This window comes from Rhamphochromis longiceps, linkage group LG17, assembly GCF_057381845.1.
Source record: "Rhamphochromis longiceps isolate RC_006_pf linkage group LG17, R_longiceps_female_GT1.1, whole genome shotgun sequence".
Classification (NCBI taxonomy): Eukaryota; Metazoa; Chordata; class Actinopteri; order Cichliformes; family Cichlidae; genus Rhamphochromis; species Rhamphochromis longiceps.
Genome location: NC_140573.1, coordinates 31510533 through 31537994, shown reverse-complemented (window position 1 = coordinate 31537994; position 27462 = coordinate 31510533). Strand labels below are relative to the sequence as shown.

The 27462-nt window shown below is 38.6% G+C and overlaps 1 protein-coding gene across 1 annotated transcript in view; it reads right to left on the bottom strand.

Annotated features, from left to right (window-relative positions):
• Window positions 1-27462, bottom strand: part of chchd3a (coiled-coil-helix-coiled-coil-helix domain containing 3a) — an 85086-nt gene that overhangs the window by 9990 nt on the left and 47634 nt on the right. Inside the window, exons 6-7 of the mRNA XM_085386703.1 lie at window positions 22953-23036; window positions 11845-11915 (exon numbers count right to left, since the gene is read on the bottom strand). Coding sequence (XP_085242829.1) covers window positions 11845-11915; window positions 22953-23036 — 155 coding nt within the window. The remainder of the gene's footprint in view (window positions 1-11844; window positions 11916-22952; window positions 23037-27462) is intronic.

The following is a 27462-nucleotide window of genomic DNA, read 5'->3' as shown; positions in this document are numbered from 1 at the left end:
AGGATGTGCAGAGAAGAATGGAAGATTATCTCCAAATCCAGGCATGCAACGCTTTTTGTATCATTTCCAGGTAGACTCAAAGCTGTGATCACTATCAAAGGTGCTTAAATATTGAGTAAAGTGTGTGAATGCTTATATTGTGTGGGGGGTTCATTCTAATGAATTTGAAGAAAAGGGCTTTATAATTTTTTGGTTTGTGTTTATGAGGAAAAAATGAATATAGGTTTTAAAATTGTATAAAATCAAGACCCCAAGTAATTCCTGTATTTTTCACAGTAGTCGTGTAGAACTACTCTCTCTCTCACTATAAGATTTTGAGAACCTAACAGAAAACAGAAGCCTTCTATTTCTCAGTTAATGTCCTCACATTATCAAGTTATTTTCTGCCTTGTTATGGAAATACACAAGTTTTCATACACAGTCACAGGCGAGCTGATTTGCAGCTTGTATTTAAATACAACTGGCAACAAAATCCCTCACTAAATAACCGCATCAAATACCCTACAAATCAAGCCAAACATTAGGTTCGGCATGTTGAAGTCATGAGCAGATAGTTCAAAGTATCAGGAGTCAAATGCTGTGAAGTAAATTCCTCCACTGTGGAAATCTCAGGGTATTATTAAAAAAAATAGCGAAAAACAACTATGAATCATTCAGTTCCCGTGTAACCTGAGGAGCAAGGCATTTGTAAACAAGGACACTGTATCAAATACCCAAAGCAAACCATTTTTTAATTGTTTTAAAATGGTAGAATGGAAATGAAAAAAGGGCTGAAGGCCAGAGGCATGTGGGTATTTTTTTCATTGCTGGTTTGCTCTGAATGTATAATTTCTGTTTTGGTTAACATGCTGTGAATCATTTTGATCACTTCAGAGGACTCGGTGTTGGTTATTTTGGCCAGTAATTTCCCAACTTTTCTTATTTCTACCTCTGACCCCTTATATTTGTGAAACATGAAAAGAATTTCACAGAAGAAAAGCAAAACTTAGAGAAAATGTTGGTGCTAAAGTTTCAAACCTAATGGGCAAAAAATGTTAAAGCTCACTGTCTGATCGAGTATCAAAACTTTTCTTTCTTGTTTAAGGTATATTAAAAAAGCAATTTCTGCTTTGGTTATTATCCTTTAGAAAAGATCCATCTGTATTAACTTTACTCTACGTGAGACATTTTATCACATATATTTATTGTTTCTTTCATATAGCTGGAACAAATTTTCAGCAACAAGTGCATAGTGCTGATAGCAACTTTTCTATGTCAGTGCCACATGTAGCTGCAGCCAGATACACATCAGAAGAAAAGCAGCCAACGAAAAGCAATTGAAGCAAAGAGATAGAAAGCAAGGATCTGAATGTTTGATTTCTATGTGTGTCTAGATCCTGGGGAGGGGCAGCCAACAGTAATGTTCAGGCACACATACCCTCTAGATTAATCTTGTGAGCCTATCTGGTTTTCAAACTTTTCAAACCAAAATACCTGCTGCTACTTAAGATCCAGTGCCTTTTTAAGGTCAACCAAGTTTCCCTCAGATTGGATGTTCAGTTTCATCCTTAGAGCATCTTTAGCTCAGCACAGTGTTAGCATAAGCCAGCTTCTTCATACTGACTCACTCAGTTTGAGAGCTGTTGATGCTTCCTAGTCCATCTGAAACCAAAAGACCGGTAACTTGCAATGTTGTGTACTGGCAGTTTTTTCTCTTTAGATGGGGGATTGTCTGCGCTTATGTTTAGTTGTGGTGAGGGCGATCGTGGCTCAAGAGTTAGCAGTTCGTCTTGTAATCAGAAGGTTGCCGGTTCGAGCCCCGGCTCGGACAGTTTTGGTCGTTGTGTCCTTGGCCAAGACACTTCACCTGCCGCCTACTGGTGATGGTCAGAGGGGCCGATGGCGCGATATGGAAGCCTCGCTTCTGTCAGTCTGCCCCAGGTCAGCTGTGGCTACAACTGTAGCTTGCCTCCACCAGTGTGTGAATGTGAGAGTGAATGAATAGTGGAATTGTAAAAGCGCTTTGAGGGTTTCCAAAAGCGCTATATAAATGCAATCCATTATTATTATTTATTTTTCATAAATTCTATTAATACCTTTGCTATCAATCAGGCAACTGGCCAAACAGACAGCAATTTCATTGGTAAGTTTTTTTTAAAGGTTTTTTTTTTAGGTAATATAATTTGTATGGAGAAGAAATGACACCGTAAATTAACTCATAATTTTTTAGCGCGTGTTTAGCAAAAATGCCCTATAGTAACATAAACTCTCAGGGTATACAGGGACATGTACCATTTGGTATCCACTGATCAAGGTTTATTAGCCTTCATAGTTAACCTAGTGTACTACCATTTGGTCATCTCTCACCATGAATAACTATGCTTAATGCATGCTTAAATATCAACAGATACAAAACTAGACTGCCAATAAATGTCCCAAAGTCTTTTACTCTCCCTCGTTCTTCCGTTTTCACTATATCTTCATCTATATCTTCCTTTTATGACTCTCTCCTTTATTCTCCTCCTCAGTCTCCAGGTCTCTATGGGATATGTAGCCAAATGCAGATGGCTATTATTTGCACTCTGTTTGTGATTGTAAGTCTGCACTCCTGTGCTCCAGAGACAGTAAATCTAAACAATCATATAGGGGTCTTGACTCAAGGCATCAGTAGCACTAAAGGTCTCTATAACAACTCCTTATTCAGCCCTGCCCCCAACATACATACACACACACACATAATCCAAGTCCCTATTGCCTTGATCCAGTGATAGAAGCAAGAGTGAAACAAAGAATGAAGCCAGCTTGGGTTGTTATATTACAATTTCCTAGCTGTGTGACACTGGACAGAAACAAAACGCAAATAGTATTTACAGAGAAATAATGGTAGTTCAAGGAAAGAAGAGCCATCTCCTCATACACATATGTAAAGTAACACCTTAGGAGAGAAGAAAAAATACTGAAATGCTGAAATAATATGAGAGACTCGATGTGTTCCACTTAACATGTAACAAAGCAGAACACATCACATGCCCACTCTCACTGTCCGTCTCCCTCTTTAAGGTGTGTATCATTTTATTATAATCCCCCCTTTCACGCCTCGCACTACCCAAGTCAGCAAATTTGCATGGAGGGGGCATATTCTGATGGATTTACGGCTGAGTCTACATTCTGCAAAGAACATATTGACTGGAAGCTGGGGGATGTATGGAGATCGATGTCTGGATTTTCATACAATATGCATGTGTAAAGCCAATAGAGAGTACGAGGAACAGAATCGGTCCATTTTTCAAACTAACATATATTGACCATGACTACCATCTGTTGTAACGTCGCAGAGCCATGCAACAAAATGACATTCATAGATCTCAGTTACCAACGCAGCATGCTTCAATAGCCGAACAAGGTGTGTGATACATGTGCAAACAGGTACAGTCATCTGTCATAATTTCAGAAACATTACAAGTTTGAAGAAAAACTAGAAAAGCAGCTCAAAGGGATATGCGTGGATGCAGATGGACGGTGAAGGCAGGGCTGAAAGAGATCCCTTTTAACTCCTGTTGATAGCAGTGGTCGTTTGCTAATAGAAAATACTGCTTGCACGAAATCACAAGAGAAGACTGCTGTGGAAGTTTTCTCTTTAACAGCAATAAGAGCACTACTTTCTCCCTATAACATGCTAAATTTAGACTGACAGTGGACAAAAGGCAATGCACCACTAGCTGAGTAATGATAATAGCTGAAACCGGGCAGAAAGGAACAGAAAGTAGTGAAGCACACTTGTACTAATCAGTCAGTGGCAGAAAAAAGTAATTGCAGAATCTCTTTCTCAGAGTACAGAAGAGGTTTGTCAAGTGGCACCCCCTCCCCCAAAGATGTCAGGTGGACTCAAGTCATCAGCATAACCTCTTGTGTTCAAATTATTCAATACTCAATTATACAAACACGGATACTCTTATAATACTTCATCAAATTAAACTGCTTGGTCAGCTTGGAATGAGCTAATAATTCACCACTGTAAGCAATACGTTTTATTTTGATGTTATGTTTTATTTATTCATTTTTTATGGAGCCTGACTGACATGTTGGCCAATATTAGCTATTTGCCGATACATTGGTATCAGCATTTACCGCAGCTGTTGCAATTTCTTTAAAAAAAAAAAAAAAAAAAAAAAAAAAAAGCAAAGAAGAAATGGGGAAAAACACCCTTCAACCATGTTATGAGTGTTGATGTTGCAGTATTTTCCACCAGGTGGCACTCTTCCCCGTTCAAAACACATGGTTGGAACGCAACACTTACCCTCCGCTTGACAGCATAAATGAATAAATAAACAACCACATATAACAAATGTTAGGGAAATCCATTTACATTTCATGTGTGTCAACCTATCGGTTGATATATCAGATTTTTTTTTTATCATCATTATCAGCCTTAAAAATCTGTCAGGCTCTACTTTTTTATCATTCATGTCTTACTTATCAACTACTGCTTTTCATTAACTTTTCAGCCCAAACCTGTTCGCGCCAACTTTTTTTTCTAATTAAACTGTCAATTTTTAGATTCGTTGTGATAATCTTTTCACTCACCCCTTAGGATATTTGTACCTCTGGCTTTGAATCACTGCTCTTTATTATCAAACAGTAGCTTCCAACATCTTAGCCTGAATAAAAAAAAAACACTGTGAAACTGGCAATATCTGTTTAAAATCGGTTAGTTTATGAACAATAAATGTGTATTTTTAAAAAAAAAGATAACAACTCAGCGCACTCCACTGATTTGGGGGTTAAAATACCGTGAACTGTAACAGCCACAGTTCAAGTGTGACTGAAGACCTTTGTTGAGTCTCCCATTTTCTACAAATTACAGTTCTGACGCTTTGGGACTGATGATTACCTGAGACTTTTTCCACAAAGACATACAGTAATGCTGAAAGACATTTAGTCGAGTTTCAATAATAATAATAATAATGTTAATGACTAAAAAACACTTTTGCAAACAAGTTGCTACTGTTGATTCTGAGGAATCCATATCCTTCAAGTGTAAAGGATTTTTTCCCTCCATTTAACTCATGAAACACAATCTGTTATCATTAAAAAGTCCTTGACCATAAATAGGAAGAAGTCTTTGATGGCCTAATTTCGTTAAGTTTTACATGTTGCCAGAAATCATCTTACGTCGTGTCTAACCCATTTTTTTTTGTTATAAACATCGACAGTATGGATTACTCTCGGCTGCCACCAGACTGAAATCCCAATCACCACATTGTCTATTTATCATCATTTGGATCCGCTCAGGGGTTAATAGGGTTAAAGGGTGGACGCCGGTTCCCCCTTAAAAAGCCCTCATGTTCTCTCTAGTTAAGGCAGGCGTCAGTAATAAGAGGAGTAAATAAATACAAATGATCCAGTTAAGGAGAAAAATGACACGCATTTCACTCTTGCTGCTTTTTAAAAGCGGACCTGAGTGACCCCCTGCAGTGAAATCCATCAGCATGGATGAGAGATTGAATGAGTAGAGAGAGGAAAGGACACAGACTGAGGCAGATTCAAGAAAACTGTGAGGGATAACAGACTGGAGAGTGAGGGAGGCAGACGATAACGAAGAGGGTGAAAGTAAAACAGATTTAAATGAAGACAGAAAACACTGTTCCTACATTAAGTGGGAGGCAGAGAAGGATGAGTGGGTCAGAGAAAGAAGACAGGGCATGTGTAACCTTTCTGACCTTCTTAAGACACACTTTTAGAAGGAGACTAGCAGAAAAATGCGTGTTACACACACATACATATATTAAAATGTTAAAAAGAAACAAGATTAAATAAAATAAATTACATAATATAAATGCTGTACATCAGTTCATTTCTTTTCCTTCATTAAAGTTTATATGTCTTAAAATACATGAAAATACACTGAAAGGCAATGAAAGTATTGAGTGGGTTTGCCAACCACTTTCAGTACAGCACAGTCACTAAATAAGCTACTAAAAAGTGTGTATGTGCATCGTCTCTCCATTCCTGCGCCCACACAGGTCTTTTAAATTGCATGTGCTTTTTACAGCTAGCAAAGCGAAGCTCTTAAGGCCCAAAGAAGAGCTTTTAAAGCAGTTATTGACATCTGTCTACTCAGCTGACCACCATCTTGTCCTTGCGCCCGGGTTGCCTAGCTACAGAATGGTGGTTCACCCTTACCTGACAGAGGGGTCAAAACTCCCTTACCTCACAGACTACTTTACAGGAGAAAAAAAAAACCCACATCTATGACTACAGCCAAAGCACTTTGAAATTATTTGTCAGCTAAATTAATTCCTGTCATTTTCAGTAATTAAATGTGCTGCTTGGCACAATTAAATATCCATAAATTATTGCTTAATTAATTCTGGGACATCAGTATTATTTCCTTAAACAAAAAAAAAGAACTGCAGAGAAAATGGAAAGCCTCTACCTGGCTCTGCGCCTTATTTACATTTTGAAGCAGCAGGGTGAATTTTTAGGGAACCCCCTGGATTTCTTCTGTTTGGTTAGATAAAGAAAAGGCACAACGCAATAGTCCTGCAATGGCTTGTTGCAGGACTGTTTTATTGGATTGCATTAGGTTGCATGGAACTTCTCGGTTTTGTGTCCGCAACTACTGTTACAAGAGAAAATCATATAATTTTTAAATCTAGGCAAAACCCAAATTAAATGAGGATCGTTTTTCACTGATGAGAAACAGTCCTCATTTGTAATACGTTGCTGAAAGAGGGATAAGTGGGTTCGACGTTCCCACTCATTACCCGGAGGAGAAGATGGGCTGTCATATCTGGTCTTCTTGACCGAGGCAGTACAGTACACCGGTGTTGTGCAGGAAAACAGCGAGTCATTTGTATTCAACAAGTTTTACTTCACTCCTCCTCATTCCACCTTTTTGCGTGTGTGGAAAGACGAAGTGAGGACAGCAGTTGCTGTTATTGTCAACTGGATTAAATTTAAAAAGAAAAGAAAAAGAAGGTTTATTCAAAAGAACTAAAAAAATAAACAAAAGACAAAGGGAGCGAGCGTGTAGCCTTAGGGAAGAGAGGAGTGACAGTGAAGTGGAAGAATACAATTATATGGGAAAAACAAACATCCCAGGCATAGACACGCATACGTTCAGTTATGAACCAAAAAAAAAAAAAATGTGTGGAAATATATTTCATTCTCTGATCTCCGCCATCGTTCTTTCATCACACATCTAACATTTTTCTCAATGCCTGTCATCTTACATTTCAAACTAAAGCCTCCGCTGGATTGCTTTAGCCAACAAACACAGAGCACGCACGTGCTCACCCACTACCGGTCAGATGTCCCCCATGCACGCGTATGTAATGTGAGCAGTTTCAGACGCATTAATCCTCACATACAGAAACCCTCACATACATGTAGCACAGTAAAGGTCACACATTCAGAGCTGGACAGTCAGATGATGCATCGGTCTTTGATAAACAACTGGTGGCGAATGTGGCAGCATATAAATCAGAAGCACAGAAAGATAGCCTCCTTTTTTACAGGCAACTGGGAACTCTTATCTGGAGTCAGTGTCAAGGAGAAAGCGAATAAAAGCTTTGATCCTACGCGTACATGTTTGTCTCTAAAATGCTGTGTGATTACATTATTTGTCTTGTTGTGTGTTATGCACTTCATTCAGAAGAGGTGTTGATCCCCTGCAGCTTATGATTCATGTATGATTTCAGACACTGCAGGGGCCAATTTGCTGTTTTAGCTGTATTTGATCATACTCGCCTCAGACAATATTTTTCATGTTTGGGGGAAAAAAAATCTTAAGTGATGTAGAAGTGCATGAGTATTGCTCTGCTTTAATGTGCAAAATAATGTGACAAAGTCTGACAGAAAATACAACTGTAAAAAAAAAAAAAAGGAAAAAAGAAAAGCTGGCATACCCTTTGGAATTACCAGGATGTCTGATCTGATTTATTAAAAGGAGATATGGTCTGATCCTTTTATAAGACACAAATATTCTTAACAAATGCAATCTGACAAAAAAAAAAAAACCAAAAAAAAAAAAAACACACATAAAACTCAAGTTACTGTTTCTTTGAGGAAACCAATTTAATTCTCGAAATTAATAACGCGTAGAATCTCTAGCAGCAATATCATCAATCAGATGTTTCCTGTAGCTGCCTACGAGACTGCAGTGACATAACCGTGACATCCACTCCAAATTGGTCTATTGTGGATTGGTGAACACTCACAGATGCTTCTGCAGCCTTTCTAGCTGTGTGCATCTTCATAAGGTTTCCTCTAGGATCCTGTGCAGATTCTAAAACCAATCATTTTTAAGAAGAGGTGAGTTTGTCAGTAATAAGGCTCCTCGTCTTAATTGTCTTTATTTATAGGGAGTGGCACCTCTTTAGTGTGCTCCTTGACCGGAACTTCTGACTCCAAGTTGGGAGTAAACTTCCTTTTTATGTAAGAATATTTGTTATGAGTTCACATTTACGAGTAAAAACTTTAGTTTAATTCCAAAGCCCTTTTTTGCCAACTGCAGATATACCCATATCGTTCTATATACAGATATGTGCGTGTGTGATTGTATGTGTGTGGATGTAATGAGGTCAGAGTGATGCAGTAGCGTTCCGGTTGGGAGAGCTCCATCATTCAGAGAATTCTCTGGCGGGAATTCTGCAGGAGAACGGCGGGGAACAGCTGTACCGTACACATACACAAAAACAAGCACAGATATACACTGCTTCATATTTGCACGCACATACACCATTCCCTACCCCGAATGCCTACCTCTCACACTTTAATTTATTTCTTTGAACCTCGCCAAGGAAAATGACCACGGTGTACCACTGCAATGAATGGAACATCTGTACTCTGGCGCACATTTAAAAAGGAAACACGGGAATGAAATTTTCATCTCAGTGTAATTGAATTCAATCTTTTTTTCTTTTTTTGTTGCTGCCAAGAATATCTGATCATGGACAAATGGAAATCACCTGTACTTCCAATCTAGCCTCAAACCAAAGTAATTATTTCCCACCTATTAAAGTAAACCCAAATAATCTGCATATGGACAGATGCTGCTAGCTGTGGCCTGAAACACCCACCCTCCCTCAAATCCCATCCACGATTGAAACCTGATTTAGCTGTCTTGTTCCAATCCCAGTGTCACAAAGCAATAAGTAAACTCCAACCAGACAAGGTCATAATTAATTCTTCCAAAGACATGCATTAAGCTGTTATAACCCTTGGCAGTCATCAACATCTGGTTTCACAAGTCTCTTCTATTAATATAAATTGCAGTCTAATAAAAGACCTAATACTCAGTGGCACTGACATGAGCTAAAGTGGGGAAATAAAGACATTCTAAGAAAGATGTCATCTCCCACACTTCATACAATCCCATATTAACATATCAAATGATAATTCTACCAAGTATGGATAAGGCACTGGCTCTATTTTTTTTTCTTTATCTCAAGGGGGCATTTTCAGCTCCGAGGAAATCAAAAGCCTCAGTGAGACAAAAAATATTTTCTTTTATTACTCAATAGAGGCTACAGATAGCATCTTATCTCTGCAGGGTCTGTCATAAGCTTTGAGGAAAGACACACATTGTGCTCACAGAAGCTGTTCATCATATGAGACCATACAAACATACACAGTGATGCATGAACTTACACACATAAACAAGGATGGGCCAAACACTCCCTGTTAAATCCAATTAAACCTCTGCTCCGATCTCCTCAATGCATCCCTGCTCCTGTCTTGTAACACCAGACCTTCCCGCCATTTCATTAACACACACACACACACACACACACACACACACACACACACACACACACACACACACACACACACACACACACACACACACACACTCTGACTATCCACTATTGAAATCCAGTCACAACCCTGCTAATGCACCTCCTATAATCAAATCCACCAATCAGTGTCTTCCGTGCAAAGACCCGTGCCACATGACTACCCGCACATTAGCCCAGCATTCGCTTGCAGTTAGCACTGCCATTTTGCACTAATGTTATTCCACTGTATTTTTTTTTCTTTAATGTGATTTGGGAAGACTCAGCTCCAGCTTCCACGAGTCTAGCGCTAAACCCCTGGTGGGCTAGGCTAATCAGTTTCCAGCATTTCAGAGGGAGACAATGATCCCAGTGTTAGCGCAGGCTAATGACAAGCTAACACAATCAGCCAAGCCTCCCTAGAGGTGAGCCTAGAGCCAGGGCCCATTCTTGCCCCACCTCCTACAGGCTCCTCATCCACTTTCACAACATTACTATGGAGGATAATAGCCTGTTATTAAGAAGACAGATGGATCACGGACGGGAAGGATTCTGCATCTTCTCGAGTTACATATACGTGCTGAATTTGTTCATCCATGACAGCTTGGATGTTTAATATTTCCTCCTCAGTCACTTTAGGTGTGGCTGTTCTATCGCTTATTAAGGTTAAGCATAAGGATCACACACATGCTCCTTGTTTGCACTCTGTATTGTTTGCACTCTCCATTGTATTTAGGATAAAAAGACGTGCAATAAACTAAGCTAGTCCAAAGTATTTTGTAAAAGAAGACATGAAATAACTGGGGACACTGGAATGTTGAGAGATCAAATCCTACTGACTATCACCAGCACATGATCAGGCGTATCAGTGAACTACATCGGCCTCAGCTAATAGGGCAAGCTAATATTGTTCTGATTGAAAGATGTGGGTTAGGAAATGGGTAGAATAATTCAATTGCATATTCACTGGTCCACGTGGACCTCTAATCGTCACTGAATATATCAGTTTTGATAGCACAAAGTCTACAAAGACCATCGAATAAATACCTATCACATACAGCAACAGAATTTATTAAAAGGCATCATTAAAATGTGGGAAAAAACCCTCCGCTGGTATGAGATTTATAGTTACGTGCAAGAGTTGTGGGCAATTTTAGGCAAATAACATATTTTGCATGGAAATAAATAAACACAACACCTTCAGCAAAGAGATAATAAAAAAACAACCTTTCCTTAAAATTGAATGCACTGCACTGCTTCTTTCTGTTATTTTACTTTTACCTGTGCAAATACTTCAAGCTTCTTAGAAACAAATACATTTCCTTTATTTTCAAACAGACTAGTGACTTAAACTGAACTATCATCTATCCAACTGAATCTGACTTATCCAGGTGTTGCTTTGCATATTTCAGACAGTTTTCTGATGAGGATGTTGATCATTTTTCCAGACTGTTCCTCATATAGACTCGTTTGGGGAAAAGTGAAAACGCGCAGCACCACTCATGTAGTTAAAGCTCCCTCTGCAGTTACAGGAGAGTTTTCCTTTGCCTTTCTACTCAGCAGGTTTTCTCACTCCTTCCCTTCCTGTCTTCACTTCCACAGTTCCCCATAACTTTTAGTTCAATTTAGTTCAATTCAATTTTATTTTACTTTTATAGACCTAAATCACAACAACAGTTGCCTCTAGGTACTTTATATTGTAAGGTAAAAACCCTACAATAATAAAGAGAAAACCCCAATAAACATATTACCCACTATGAGCAAGCACTTTGGCAACAGTGGAAAGAAAAAAACTCCCTTTTAACAAGAAGAAACCTCCAGCAGAACTAGGCTTAGGGAGGGGTGCCATCTGTCGCGATTGGTTGGGGTTAGGGGAGGAAGACATGACAAAGACAGGCAGTTGTTAATGACTTCTCTGACACCTTGTTTTGCTGTTAGCTTTTCATTCCCTTAGACAACTGCAAAAAGAAGGCTCTGCTTGTAGTGTTATCATATCAAATTTTTTATAGAGAATCTTTTCACAATTATTAGTTGTGTTTTGTTTTAAGTTATTTATCTACCTTAGACTGTCCGTGTCTGCACTTACCTGAATTTGGCATTCACTTGGTCTGCAGCTTTGTGGAAATTCTCCGTGGTGACCTTGTAGAACTGAGAACTCTGCAGAGACAGAGGAGAAAGTCAGTGAGCAGGAGGAATACATTAAAATGTGATTCTTAGCACTTTATTAAAATAATTGGATAAGGGTAATTAGGCAAAAGGAAACATATGAATCGAGTAATTTTTCTTTACAGTTCTGGTCCACACAGCTCTGGCCTCATGTCTCAGACTTCATTAAACCCTAATGGAGATTCATTTTAAGATCACCGTTTGGTTTTAGTGTCCACAACATAAATGCTAACTTTGCAATCAGTAACATTTAGTAACCAGTACACATTTGCAGTATTGAAGCCTGCAAAGACAAACATTTTTATTTTGAGGTGCGCTTTTCCTGCACACGCAAAATATGAGTGCTTCAGTGAATGTATGTTTGTGCTTATCCTGACAGTTAAGAGTGCTGTAATAACAGAAAGCAATCCTGTAAGGCCACGGGGTCGCTTGTCAACAATGAACAGACCAGTGGTCGTAATCCCCCGGTGACCCATAGCAAATGAACCCATAGCAGGACCACTCAACCTAAATTACCTCCTCAAACACAGCCATATAACCTAGCTACTAGACCATTTATACAACCCAGGAAGATCTGTCTTGTCAGCCCTCAGCGGCTGCTATGCACATTTATAATCAAATTGTGAGAGGCTGTAAAGTGTGACAGATAGCTTGTGTTGTGTGAGGCTTGATTGAGGGTAATGTCAACCGATATAAATGTCTTTCTGTGAAGGACTCTGTTAGGTATTTTAGTACCATGGTAGCATTTACTGGATATTGTTTTATAGTGACATTATGCAGGAAAACTCTGTCATTCAATAAGGCCCCTTTGTTTTAGTTATTTTTCTCTTTGACCCAAGAATTGATGTGTGAGAATCACAGGCTGGTACAAGGTTGAAATACCACAGAGATCACTCCCTCAGCTACATTAGTTTCTTAATCTTTTAGACGCCTGTTGAAGGCCAAATGGTTTGTTTCAGATTTCACTAATGAAAGAACTTTGTTTTGTGCCTTGAAAATATGTCGCTGAGATAATCACAATTGTAGCTGAACTGATACACTACACAAAGGATGCTTCTTCACCCAAGGGCAGGAAGACGCTGCCTTATCTTGGTCTGTACTGGTTTAAACTGATAATCTGCTGTCTCATGAATTTTACCCTCTATATAAACTGTTGTACTTGTGAATAAAGTTGAGTCACTTTGGGAAGACAATCTAAAGCAGTCTCTGTTTTCTTGTTCTCCCAAGCTGCTCCCGAGCTCGTACTAACACGCTGAATGGCATGCTTGAATGTTGCTTGAGAATATATTTGACTGTGTTACAGACTAAGGGACATTCTCTGCTGATAGGTGAAGGTACATTCTCTGCTGATAGACGTCCACGCCTCGAAGGAAGTCGATCCACGGATTAGGCCCTGGAAACCGTTTCCTTCAGACTCCATGTGGACAAAAATAGTAATACTTGCACGAATACTTTCATTATAAAACTGTCATTCACAAAATGATTACCTTCCACAGATTTGACATTTTTTGCCATTAACTATTGGGTTCATGTTTAGCTGAACAATCTACACACATGCTCTAAGATGCAGCACTGCCATAAAAGTCTCTCAAACTGTGATAACCTATCATCCTTAGCAAATGGCGTGCAAAAATAATCCTTCAGAGGAAAAAAAATCGTATGCGTGCTGCAGATTTGTGCAAAAGCGACTAAGTGAACAGCTAACCAATCACCATTACATTTACCAAACCCTTCAATCATCTTGCATAAACATAAATGTGACAAATTTAAGCCTCTTGGTGCCATCTGCTCTAACTTCATCCCCAAGCAGGGAAGACATTCATCATATTTCAGAAGAGATCAATAGGAATGAACTGTGGTGCTGAAAAGATCAATAGTCATGTGTTGTAGAGCTAAAAGAAGATGAGACATGACAACACTGACAAAAGGTCTGATACCAATTTAAGTTCTCTTCATTTAGATGAACTGCAGTAGATTTAGAGCACTTCCCTTTTCACATTCAGTACAGTTACACACATCAATTAAAAGCACATCACATTTATTTTCTTTTACACTGCAAACTGCTCCGTGTATGCATGCTTTCTCATACTTCTGATTGAGATCAAAATGCAAAACAACATAAACGACCCACACTAGCTGTCCCTCAGGCAGACATTACTTTGTATGTAAAGCACAGCAAAGAGTATGGCCAAATTGCCAAGAGTTAACTTGTAAGCTCATGCTGTATCGGCGCCCTCTTGGCCTCGAATCAAGTGGTTTTCGGTTTAGGCAAAGGAACTGTCAAGAGCTACGGAAAAGGATTTAAAACAGAAGCTTATTCACAGATAAAAAGCCTAAAAAGAGATTTTGGGGGCTGCTAAAGAGGCAGAAATAAGACTTCTCCTGGGTGCTGAGACTGAGCCACTGGAAGAGAAAAGAGAGAGACAGAACGAGCCAGATTTGGGGTTCTGTCTAGAATACTAAGTATAAGGTAATAATACCTGCCTAAATGGCAGAGCTGGTTCTAATCAGCACACTAATCCACCTGAGAGTACAAAAGGCCATGTGTGTCAATGATTGCAGGAACACTTTCAAAACATGTACACACACAAACAATGTGAATGCTCTCCTGCGCACACCTACACAAATAAGATACTAACACACACCATGGGAACATGTGGACGCACTGCCTTAAGTGTCTAAATGTACCCTGGCAGCTAGTAAACACTGACAGACATATCCAAAAAAAAAGAAAAAAAGAAAAAAGAACCTCAGTCACTCGCTCACAACCAGGTAGAGAGGAGTGTAATTTGTGTGATTACTGAGTGGTCTCAAATTATGATGTCCTGCTGTTGTCCCAACTGATTCAGAGAATAGCCCTGACCTTTCATTAGCCCACAAAAGTGAGGCCCTGCTCAGTTTGGATGAAAACATTCCTCCCTTGATCAACATTTTAGGGGCTGCAAAGCACAATCTTTCTTTTTTCTTTTTTTTTTTTAAATTGCTGTCTGCTGTTTAGCATGCTTCGTCACTGGCTCAACAGAATAGCTACACAGGCCTGACGCAGTGCATCGCCTCGCCATGAAATCAAATATCTAAAACCTCTTGAATAAAATAGTGTTTCTGTTTGTTTTCATCCCATTTACTCTATTTGCGTTCCAAAAGGTTTTTAGCTCATCTGGAGCAAAACAAAATGCTGGTGGGGGGGATGTCGAAGACAAATTAAGTCATTACTGCTAATGCACTGCAACAATATGGAGAAGATAGAAGCGGCACCCCCAACACAGGCTCTAGGTCAATTTAGAGAAAAGGCTTCCAGTTCTTAATGAATAAAACAAATAACTCCTTGTACTGATGGCTTCTTTCTCTTATCTGTTGCTGAGCAGGAGGGACAAAATGGGAAGAAACCCCACCATGGCTAACATTATGATTCTGCAGAGCTAAAGAAATTTAGACTTCTGCTGTGTGACTCATAAGTAGAGCAAGCAGGCTGGTAAATGATTTTTTTTTTTTTTTACATAGAAATGACTAAGCATTTTACTATTATCTTTCAAGGGCTACAGCAATATAATAGGATATGGATGCACAGATAAACACAAATGTTCCTCTTTGTTATAAACGCAATAAACTCTTAACTTCTATGTTTGGTAAGAGGTAACAAAATCTACACAACATATCCACTAAACTGGGCAGCGCAATTAAAACAGCAGGAATGTGTGCATATCCAGTGGGGTTTTTTTTTCCATCTACTTCATCAACATGCTAAACCGCACATAAAGTACAATTTTGTTTTTTGTCAGAGGCCTTTGCCACAGCAGAATCAATCTGTTTTTGGGAGGCCTGCATATTTGTTTGTGCTCCCAGTAGTGATGTGCGGATCGATCCTGAAATATCGATTCTTCCGATACCAGTCATTTATGTTCTAGAATCGATTCTCACATTACAATATCAATATTTTAGTAATTTAGAGTAAATTTGTAGTTTATCATTAACAGGGACACACTGGAAAGAAACTATAACATTCAGATTGTCTACATTCAAAGGAACTACTTCCTCTTCCGCCTTTCATAGTCATGTGCGAAATACGGCTGTATAAATGTCTCGCAGCCGCTGGCGCCCGCACTCACAACAATGGCTGAGCGTAATTGGAGTCATGTGCAGACTTATTTTACCTCCACAAACAGCTGAGACGTGGTTTGCGATACATGTGGCAAAAAAGTGCTCCAAGAGTGAGGTGTTGTGGCCACACTAGGGAGACATTCAAAAGGGCTGTGGGGGGGTGTTAAATACATTTTACAGGGTTTATTTATCGGATAAAATATGTTAAATGTCACCGTTATTATTGGCCGGCCCGGAAACAGCGGGGGTGTCCAAATTCAGAGGCTGCTTCTGAGGACCCGGTCTTCACGGTCTAAAGAAAGCCGGGTAGTACGTCATGAGCTCTCTCAGCGGAGTGAAACTCTGCCTTCTGTTCCTTGCTATCTAAAATATAATCGGGCACTGACGTAAACACTTGACCGTCTCACACTTCTCTTTAATCATTTTCTGTTTGACGTTTATTCAGCTGTGTGAAAACCCCGAGGAACCCTCCCGAGGGATTAATAAAGTTAAATTTAATTTAATCTAATCTAATAACTTTAATCTCAGCCAAACCGATTTACTCACAAACAAATAAAACACTGAAAAAGCCAAACAATAACATTTTTAAGTTATCAAAGTGACTTGTATATCATGTTTAACCCGAGTAGCGAAAGACCGCGGGGGGTTGAAAACGATGTGTCGATCGGCTCAGATATTTGAAGTTTACACAGCTACATTCTCACCTGAAAATATGTTAAAAAAAAATTTGCGACCCAGAAAGAGAAATAAGAGTGATATTAAAACTAAGTCGCTGCCGCCATTGTTGGAAACTGGAATTGGCTGGGCCGCGCTATGAATTCTGCGATATGGTTTTTCAATTTTGTTGTCCGGGTGGAAAATCGGGAGAATGGTGGCTCCGGGAGATTTTCTGGAGGGGCACTGAAATTCGGTATTTTCCCGGAAAAACTGGCAGGGTTGGCATGTATGGTTGTGGCAACATCACTAACCTTGTCAAACACCTCAGAGTAAATCATATCACAGAATATGACGAGGGTATGTTGAGATGAACTGAAGAGAAGGACAGGGACAGGTGCTGCTAGGGCGAGACAGACGTCTCTCACGGAGTCCTTTAGTGCTGCAGGTAGGCAAGGTGTTCAAATAGTGCACAACTTCAGTATTTTTATTTCTATATGATGAACCCTGCATTATTAAGTGATAAGAACAAGTAATCTGATGTCCTGTAATCATTATGATGCTATAATTTGAGATACAATAAATAAAATAAGTTTTTGTACAAAGTATCGGTATCGGACCAGTATGGTCGATACAATCCTGAATATTACTTGGTATCGTATCGGAAAGAAAATCAGTGGTATCGCACATCACTAGCTCCCAGTGTCACAACTTCCCCTGTAGTGATTTTTCTTTAACATCTGACTACATCTGAGTGGCCTACATTAACGTTTGGATGGGGCTCAACAGCGATACTGGTTGGTAATACTCAAGGAGACAATTACAACAAGAGCTATCCCTGTTCTCTCACAAACAAATTGGTAAAATTTGATAGAAATATTTAGTTTTCCTCCTTTCTAAACGCACCATGAAGTTGTAATGCACTTTTGTCTGAAAGAAAATTTGACTTTTTTTGTAACAAGAACATTTGTTTTTGACTGAGTTCCATATTTCTTGAATCTGCTGGTTACAGGTTTGAAAACTCAAAGAACTAGCTTTCCTGTTTCAGCTAAATGTTATCCTTTCTCCTGAGCTAACCCTTTACAAAAGTTCACATAAAAGTGTTTTAACTTTAAAATTCAACTTTCAAAATACTTTCACTTTGGGAAAAAATACTCCATCAAACTATTTATTAAGTTCCTGTCAGCTATTTAAAAGGTTTTAATTCTTTAAATTAGTTATGCTGCAAAAGACTACAGGCTAGCTCCAAGCTAGCGTCTCTTATGACTAAACTAAATGCATCTAGAGAGTTGACCTTTAATTTTAACACCCAATTAGGACAGAAAAATAGAAACGTCTCCAATTAAAAAGTTAAAATAAATGAATAAAACAAAACAAATAAATAAAACTGCAAAATGGAAGCTAAAAATTCAAAGCCTGTACCCATAAATTGTTTCATCCTGTGAAAAGCAACAGATGGATGGCTCTATTTTTGTTTTTTGTTTTGTTTTTCTACATAAAAAGGATGCACCACTTTGTTATTGTAAATTCTTATCTATTCATTCATTCTTTGAAGAAACTTCTGGTAAAATTCCTAAGACTCCTGTCACACAGCTGAAGGAGCAAATGGTGATAAACAACACTGAAATGCACCGTCATGCCTCCAGATCAATCCATTTTCAGTTTTATAACAGAGCCACAGATGGCTTCATAGTGAAGAAGAGGGAGGGTGGAAACACCCAAAATTTAAAACATTTTTTTTACTACAAAACTATAATAATAACAAAAACACTACCTTTATTTTAATATTTCTATTGCTGACAATCAGCAGGAAAAAAGTAGTTTTTGCTGCAGCCTGCAGAAAGAGTACAAAGAAAGAGCAGGAAATGACAGGCAGAGGGAGAGATGAAGCTAGCAAGTCAGAGGCAGAGACACAGATATAGAGATAGAACCCATTACATTTTTTTAATGCTCTTTCTCCTGTATTTCTTCCTTTCACAGTGCGGTAGAACTTTGCTATGAGATGGCAATTGCTGCTGTGATTGTCCTCCATGGGAGAGTAGAAAAATCCAATTTCATTGATATACAAGGCGAAAAGAAAAAAAAGAAAAAAGAAAAAAAGAAGAGAACAAAAAAAAATCTTTTCGGAAAAAGATGAAATTGAAGCATGGAGGGGAAAAAAGCACCACTCGAAAGGGGGGGAAAAAAAGACTTAAAAATGAGAGATATAGAGACAGATGTGATGGGGGGCGGGGATATGGTAGGGATAAAAGAGAAAAAGAAACATTGGCAAGTTGATTGTTAAATATGAGATTGTTTTACAGCGAGGCAGGTATTGAGTGAAAATGTAATAAATATATAGATATTGTTTTCAGGGGCTATTTGGTAGCTCTGGCCCCAATGAGCGGCAGCATCGGAGGCAGCAGGCTGAGCTGTCTGGGAGCCTGGTGATGGCCTGTCACTGGAAGCCTCTCTGATGAATGGCTATGTTAGATTGGAACAGACATGTAATATATATCAGACTTATAATCTCTCTCTCGGTTCCTCTGCCTCTTTCTCCTGGTGTTCGAGATTCTGGGGGAATCCAGAGGTAAGCAAGGAATTGAGAGGAGACAGAAGGGGGCGTGAAAAATGTGATGGAAGATAATGGTGAGCAAGCAATATATTCCAAGTGAAAACTAATTTTTATGCACTCTCGGTAGAAAAGTGGTTAAAAAAAAAAAAAAAAAGCATTGTGCTTTCACAGCTACGGTGTTTGCAGATTGAAAACTCCAAACTTTGCATACACAGCCTTTCTGAATGTCCATACTTGTGGTAGAAGATTCAAAGCACATCGGACATTAACCTTTTTATACACAAATTACACAATTTTTCTCATCTCGCTCTTGAGTTATCGCATTCACAAGGTTTTCAGAAAACTTGACCTCTGACCTTGAAGTCAAGGTCACTGGGATTCAAACTCATCCCAGATTTTTAGTAGACACACCTTCGGTATCAATTTGAAAATCCTATGTCTCCTCGAGTTATCACATGCGCAGACTTGCTTGTCTACGCCACCAGGTGGGGTGACGTCAATACCCCTTCAGCCTTTTACGGATGAGGTGTAATAAATAATAATCAAGAAAAATATATTATCTACATTGTTACATATTTTTAAATAGTGTTTCTTCTTTCACATAACACGTTGATTAACAATATTTTTCACCATGAATAGTTCAACTTCTTGAACTTTCTCTATAAATCTATACAAAACTTGGTCAAAAACCATTAAAATTGTTAGAAATGAAAAAGAGTGATAATTCTATCTCCTAACGCAATAGTAAACTGTTTTCTTTAAACATATTTTTCAATTTTGATTGTATGCATGTTCTGTTGTTTTAAGTAAATATAGAAAAATGGCAATGAACTTAAATCCCATGGTAGCAATTTTAAATATCTTATTTTATCCTACCAACAACCTCCAATTCAAAGATCAATTTTTAATAATTTATAATGATAAAAGCAGAAAATTCCCAAATGTAACCAGTTGAAACTTGGGAATTTAACTGCAAATCTAAGCAGACATATCACAAGGCAAATGCAGCCTTTGTCTAGCAATACTGACTCTAGTGTCCCCTGCCTACAATACATCCTTGTTGCTCTGTGTATGGCACAAGAAAAACTCAAACCAATTATATATAATAAACGGCAACAATATGAACTATTTATGAATACAATGCTTTGGTTGTTTAGCAGTTTTACACTTAATTGAATTAAATATCTCTTTGCTTGTTTCTAAGCTAAATATTCCTGGTTGCTATTTCTTTGTGACACTGTTCTGTTTCTTTCCTCAAATTTACTCTTTGTACTGTGCATACATATTATAAGCCTTCATCTGGAGTGGACACTATTAAGCAAGCACAAAATACAATGAGAGCACAGGAAAAGAACATGCCAAAAGTGATTTTGGCTCACACTGGTTGAAGAGCACAGGGAATGAAGGGCGGCTAGATTCAGTGCCAAATGGGGCACTGAGGCCAGAATGAGAAAAAAAAAAAAAAGAGCATTGTTAACACAGTCCAAACAAACTACAACCCCTATGGAGCTCCAAGCCGCTTGATACACAGTAAGACAACATGTGATATGCCAACCAGTTACACAAAGGAGTACAAGATCACACAACCAGACACAAAATACACACATAATATCTACTTATGTTGTAAATTGCCTCCATATGTAATAAGGGAAAATCATTTTTTAATTTTGTAAATATATCACTTTCTTAGTTTTCATTGACCCTTCCCTGCTACCCAGGTTTCCCATTTCTCCCACTCAGCTTCCATTTTTATGCTCCACTCACAGCTTACCTTTATCATACTTGTCCTTTAACATTTAGAGGAAATACTCATTATTATACACTAATTAAGATTCTTAAGAAAACTAAGAATCACTTTCATTTCAGTTTTTCTCTTTCTGGCTTCCATGCATTATGTGTTTCCTTGGTGTCTTTCCACTCCGTCTTCTGCCTCCTTTTGATTCCTCTGTTTCTCTTGGGGCTGCAAAAGTCATTTGTTGACACGTTGATCTAAGGAATATTGACCAGAGGCCAACATGGTTGATGGATGACCAGTGTCGAGAGTTGATAACAGCTGTGTTAGTTGGGACGCATCACTTCTTACACTTGAACTCACATTTGCCCCCTTTCTATGTGATGCACTGCTGTCTCCCTGTGCATTGATACAATAATGCACAAGGAGCTAAATAGCGTTCAGAATTATATAACTAACATTGTAATCTTACTGGTTTCTTGACAACTGATCAATAAATTTACAAACTGCATAAACATTAGCAACCTTTCTTCAATTATAATGCATCATAGCAATGAATTATAACAACTGCTCTGCTGTCTGCAAAGACATTTGTGCCCTTTAACCAAGAAAAAAAACTATCTCATGTTATATTTCTCTTATCATGTCTGGCTTTAAGAACAACATCACCTTAGCGCCTTCACAGTTGTGTAAAATTTCCATTTGGCTTCCACCGTAGAGGCCATTTGACTTTTTAACCCTTCAAAGGGGAGAAAACTCCTTCCCAGCATGAAGGTGTCAATTTAAGCACACTAAATAGGGCATTATACCCTTCTTGAGATATACTTATGATTTGAGAGCCACATGAAGGTATTCTTTTTAGCACACTTTAACAGGGCATTTGACCCTGGTCCCCTGCCTTGCAGGCATCTCTCACTGGGACCAGCATGGAGCTGCCATTTGAAGTGCGCCAAGCACGGCAGCTGACCCACGTCCCAATCCATAGGACACTAGTTTACAAGGAACATCAGGGTAGTGTCATTTTCGAGAAACGGGAGGACACATGCCGGGATGAATTAGATTTAACCCTTTATCTGTTTGGCCCAGGCACGGAGGTTGAAATTTAAAGTGACAGCCAAAAAGGGGCAGCAAGACAATTACAGCAAGGCAGCCAACTAGAGAGCGAAGGACAGCTATACACACCACACTGGGGAACGCATGCAGAGTTTAAATTCAAGGATGATGACAAAAACAGTGGGGCAGTGGGATGAAGAGGAAAAATAAATGTGACCGCTTTGGCTGAGCCCAGTAGGGAACAGGCCCACTGTGTATAATGGTCGAATTCAGAGTTCGAACATGTGTGCCCTTATTTGTGCGTACACTGGGTATGTGTGCTTCTGTATGCACTGCAGTGTGCTAGTGACTGACTGTTTCGCTCAATGATGTAAGTATATAAACTTTTACCCAGGAGAAACTATTGCAGCACATTATGGTGCAGGTTCTTGAAAACAGCAATAACACCAGCTCACCTGGTGAGCATGCAATGCAATATTTCATTATGACTTTGCTTTGTGTTGTGAAATAGAAAGTTGTATTTTCTGTTAGCTTTCATGCTACTCTATTATCCATTACTATCTATTACTCTACTATCCACCTCCTTATTTTTTACTTTATTCACATTCTTAAATTATTCTTAGAGTTATGTGAATGTTCTTGAGTTTTGGATTTACTTACCATTTTCAAAAGAAAAATTGCCCCGTCATATTTTTAAATTTAAATTTAAACTTAGGAAACCTTGACAGAAAAACAAGCTGGATAAATAAGTATGTTTCTCCAATTTCAACTGAAAATTAAGCTCAGGGAAAGGCTGTAAAAGTCAAACTCATTAAAAGTGATAATTTAAAAATAAATAATTACCGTAAGATCAATCGTACATCTAGTTTTGTGAGCGATCGTACATGCCAACTACGCCCATTTTTCAAGTTGGTGTAAACTGCGAATTACTTCTTACCCTCTCCTCCAGCCGGGCCACTTGCTCTCTGTAAAAAGCATCCTGCTTCTTTAGGTCTGCTTCCTTGGCCTCCACCTGCTTGGCCTAAAGAGAAGGACAAAAATTAGGTGCTGAGCATGGCCAGTTCAAAAAAGCATAACACACATGAGACAAGCAAGCATAAATACACATTAAAGACACCCATAAAGAGAGTTTAGTGTTTATAGTGTGAATATAAGGACAACACAAACTCTTGTTTTTGTTGTACATATAATCCAAGAGATATCTCATTATAAGATTAAGAGATGCATTTCTACATGATAAATGTGTAAAATAACAGAAACTGTTCTGATAGATCACCACCTAGACCAGGGGTCAGCAACCTTTAACACCCAAAGAGCCATTTGGACCCGGTTTCCACGCAAAAGAAAACACTGGGAGCCGCAAATGCTTTTTGACATCTAAAATGAAGATAACACTGTGTATATTGTTTTTTACCTTTATGCTTTGTGTAAACAACTAAGGTGTGTTGCTTAAATCCATGAAGTGCTACAGAGAAAATTACATTTTATTTATGTAATTAACACATTTTGAACTCTTAAAGAAATATAACAAAAGGAAAGACACTCAGCTGAACTAAAATGATCCAAGTAGCAAACAAAAACTGTTGTGAGCCGCCACCCTCATATCGCCTTTGGGCTTTTGGAGCCTTGACCTGACTTTTAAAAAATAATTGGAAAAAAAGCACTATGCTGCTAAAAGATGAAAAATACTGCCTAAATATGTATTTTACCTGGTTAATGTGTGTGGCGGGGCGTGGTCTGCAGCGTCGCTGCAGGGGAGGTGGACGCACCTGAGCGGGACACACAATCACGCCGCGCGGCCTTAACGTCTGTGCTATCTATGCTGTTGTGTTGGTATGTGTCAGGCTGTGAGCTGCAAAGCTACAGCCGGCTGTGTGCGTACAGCAACCGTGTGTGAAAAGCGTGTTCATGCAAACATCGTCGGCTCTGCCACAGTACAATGGGACTTTTGCTCCTGAACCTCTGCGCATAGCGTCTGCAAATCGGGGCTGTACGACATCACTTTCATCTTTACGCAGGACTGTAAGCTGTCATCTGTGAGGCGTGAGCGGTGCTTGTTTATAACATAGTTCATGGTGGAGAACAGCTGCTGACATAATTTGGTTTCGAAGATCCATAATTGGCCTACCTGGGGTTGAAAGTCTCGATAAATGCACGCCGTTTCGGCGGGTATACCGGCTTCCGCGAGTGTGACGCTTATTTTGAGCGATGAAAAAAATAATAGAATCGAATTTTATTTTTATATTTCAATATCACAATAATCTTCCAATTTAGAACTACAAGTTAAAAAAGTACTAACATGAATAAAATACACTTCAGCTAAATACTTTTCCCAAACCACGCGGAGCCGCACTATAAGGTCTAAAGAGCCGCAGGTTGCCGACCCCTGGCCTAGACTGTCCTGGATTTATAAAACATAGTTTTTGTTAATTGATGAAAACTTTCCTTTTTCTAAAAACCTAAATTTCTATAGCAGAAAAAGGGGAAAGGGGGACTTTTCTGCCATTTAATTGTTTATCTATTACTTAACTAGTTTGGTGTAGTATGAATGACTGTTGAGGAGGTCTTTAGGAGGAAAAGCTGTAAAACCTTAAACAGAAATGCAATTAGAAGTCCAAAACTTTATGCCCGCCTTCATACTTCCAAAGCCATTTAGTGAGTCAGAATGGAGTCACCGCCAGGCTGATTCTAGCCCTCGGGCCTTATGTTTGACACCCCTGCTCTACACATTTTGTGCACTGTACTCACAAACATAGATGATTAAAAAATTGAAAATGGATTCAAGACCAATTACAGTTGAGTGCATCCTACTTACCATAATAATTACTGCAAACTGGACACAGAAATATGTGGAAATTTAAAGTAAAAAACAAAACAAAAACTAAAATCCCTGCAGTGACATTACTTCAGTTCACTATAAAACTTTTCAAAATTGTTCCAACAGATCAACTTCATCCTATGATAAAATATTTCTATCCTGATAGGAGCAGTCACTTCCTGGTGAGTCAAATGCATTGGCTTCACAGTCATCAGATCTCAACACAACTGAATACCCATGGGAGATTTTGACTGGCTTGATTGGTTTCTTTGACAGTACATTTCACCACCTTATTCAAAATACCAAATCTGAGACTGTTTTTTGGAAGAATAGTGTTTCATTATTCCAATAGAACTTCAAAGACATGTAACCTGCCAGAAGGACAACCAGTTCATCTACCACATTATGGTTGAGCGGCTACATAAAAGCCATTTTTGAGTAAAATACTCCCTACTTTGAGTTTGGAAAAAGTGTTAACTGAAAAAAAAAAACTCTTAGAGCATAAGGAAAAGGATTCTGTGGTTTGATGAGACAAAAGGTCTTTTTGGTCAGAAACGGGAAACAACATGAGCCTGCCAACTTACTACCACCTTTTCAGTGAAGCATGGAGGTGGCAGCACCACGCTATGGGCAAAATACCTAATTTAAGATAAGATAAGATAAGATAGATAAGATAAGATAGAACTTTATTAATCCCTCGGGTGGGTTCCTCTGGGAAATTCGACTTCCAAAAAGCACAGCAACGACCGAAGTTACAGTTACATTTAAACCCTAGTGAATATTTTAATTTAAACCCTAGTGAATATTTTCAAAGAAACCAGAAGATGGAAATTTACAGACATGTAATACACAACCTGGCAGAATTAAGAGGAACTCCCAAGAAGTGTTAATGAATTACACAACTAAATTTGTTGGCCAAATTCAGGCGTGTAAAGCCTGCAGACACTTAACCAAGAATAAGCTCAGTCATTTTTACAAAGGGCCTAATAAAATGCATTAAACTAATGGCCGGATACTTTTGTGAGAGATTTCATGTTTTGCATAGATTTGCAAAGAACATCTAAAAACATATTTTCCCTTTGTTATTATCAGTGTTGAATATGGATTCATCTGATTTCGTTACGTGTGCACCAATAGAGGTAATGGTGATTTGTGCATATATGCTTAATGTCTAAAAGAAACACACCCGTGTGCACATATGAATACGACTTATAATGCCTTGCCAGGTACTGTAGGTGTTTCTTTGTCCTCTTGTGTTAAGTCTCTGGCTAAAATACTATCACACCAAGAAGATAAAATCAGTTTTCACTGCAAACAGGCATCACGATCTGGCATATATATTTACAAAGCCGACCTATCTTCACTGTCCTCCTTTCTACTGTGACCTTCATTAAACAGTTGGCTCAAGTTCTATGTTATATATAGAAAAAGATAAGACCTGATATATCAGTTTTTAGAGAGAGGAAAAAAGAAAAAGAATTTGAACCGGTGACTCAAGCAAAATGATAAATACTGATGGCATTTTTATTAACCATAAAAGAAAGTACAACACAACTATCTGGACCACCTATTTTGATTAATGGAATTACTTATCATCATTAACTTGCCAAAACTGATAGATATGTTAACAGCCAAGGCTATAAACTGTGATGAATTAAAATTAATAGACCAGTTCCAAGTGGATGTTATATCTAGTAAATAAGATACCATTTTTAAGATGTATAACATGCTTTTAGAACAAATAACTTCGCTAGGAAGTAGTCATCTAGAGTTTTTTTGGGAGTAAGAGATCTGCATCAATAATTGTTGGTGGAAAGACAAATCAAACATGTCGTATAAGCTACACAGGAAAAGAAATTCTCCACATGATCATGTGAGAGAGAAGTGTCACTTTAGGGTGAGGGTAAAGACTTCTAGACTTACCTTCCTTCCAATCTCCTGAATAAAAGAAGCATTGAAAAGAAACAAGAGAAAGAAAAAGTGAAAGACTGAGCAAAAAAAAAAACATACTGATTCATTCATGAACTTCTTCAAAGTGACATTTGGGGAGTTTTAGTATTCAGAGACTAGGAGTGACTGGCTGCCACACTGTTCTGCCTGAATACTCACACTCTGTCCTCTCAATCTTCTTTCTCACTAGCATAGACACAGACTTGTGCATATATAGAGTCATGTGAAAAAGAAAGATTTCACAGGACTTTATTCAGCTTCTTTATTCAGCATAATTTTATTCAGAAATTATGAAGGTAAGTAGCAGCCAGGTGCTGCTAATCAAATGCACTGATGATTAATTGATCATCAGTAAGTGTAAGCACCTGTATAAAAGCACAAGTTTTGAGGTTGTTTTCCAATTTGTTGGCCTCGACCATTCAGGTGTGTTTTAACATAATGCCAAGAAGGAAAGACTTCAGCAATGACCTGAGGGAAGCAATTCCTGCTGCCCATCATTTTGGGAAGAGTTCTAAGGCCAAATAATCTGAAGTCCATCAATCTACAAGTAGGAAAACATCTTAGCAAATTCACCCCAAAGTCAGGCCATGCAATGCAAAATTGCATTTGAAGAAACCACAAGACCTCTGGAACAATGTTCTCTGGACAGATGTTTGGACATAATGCACAGCACCACGTT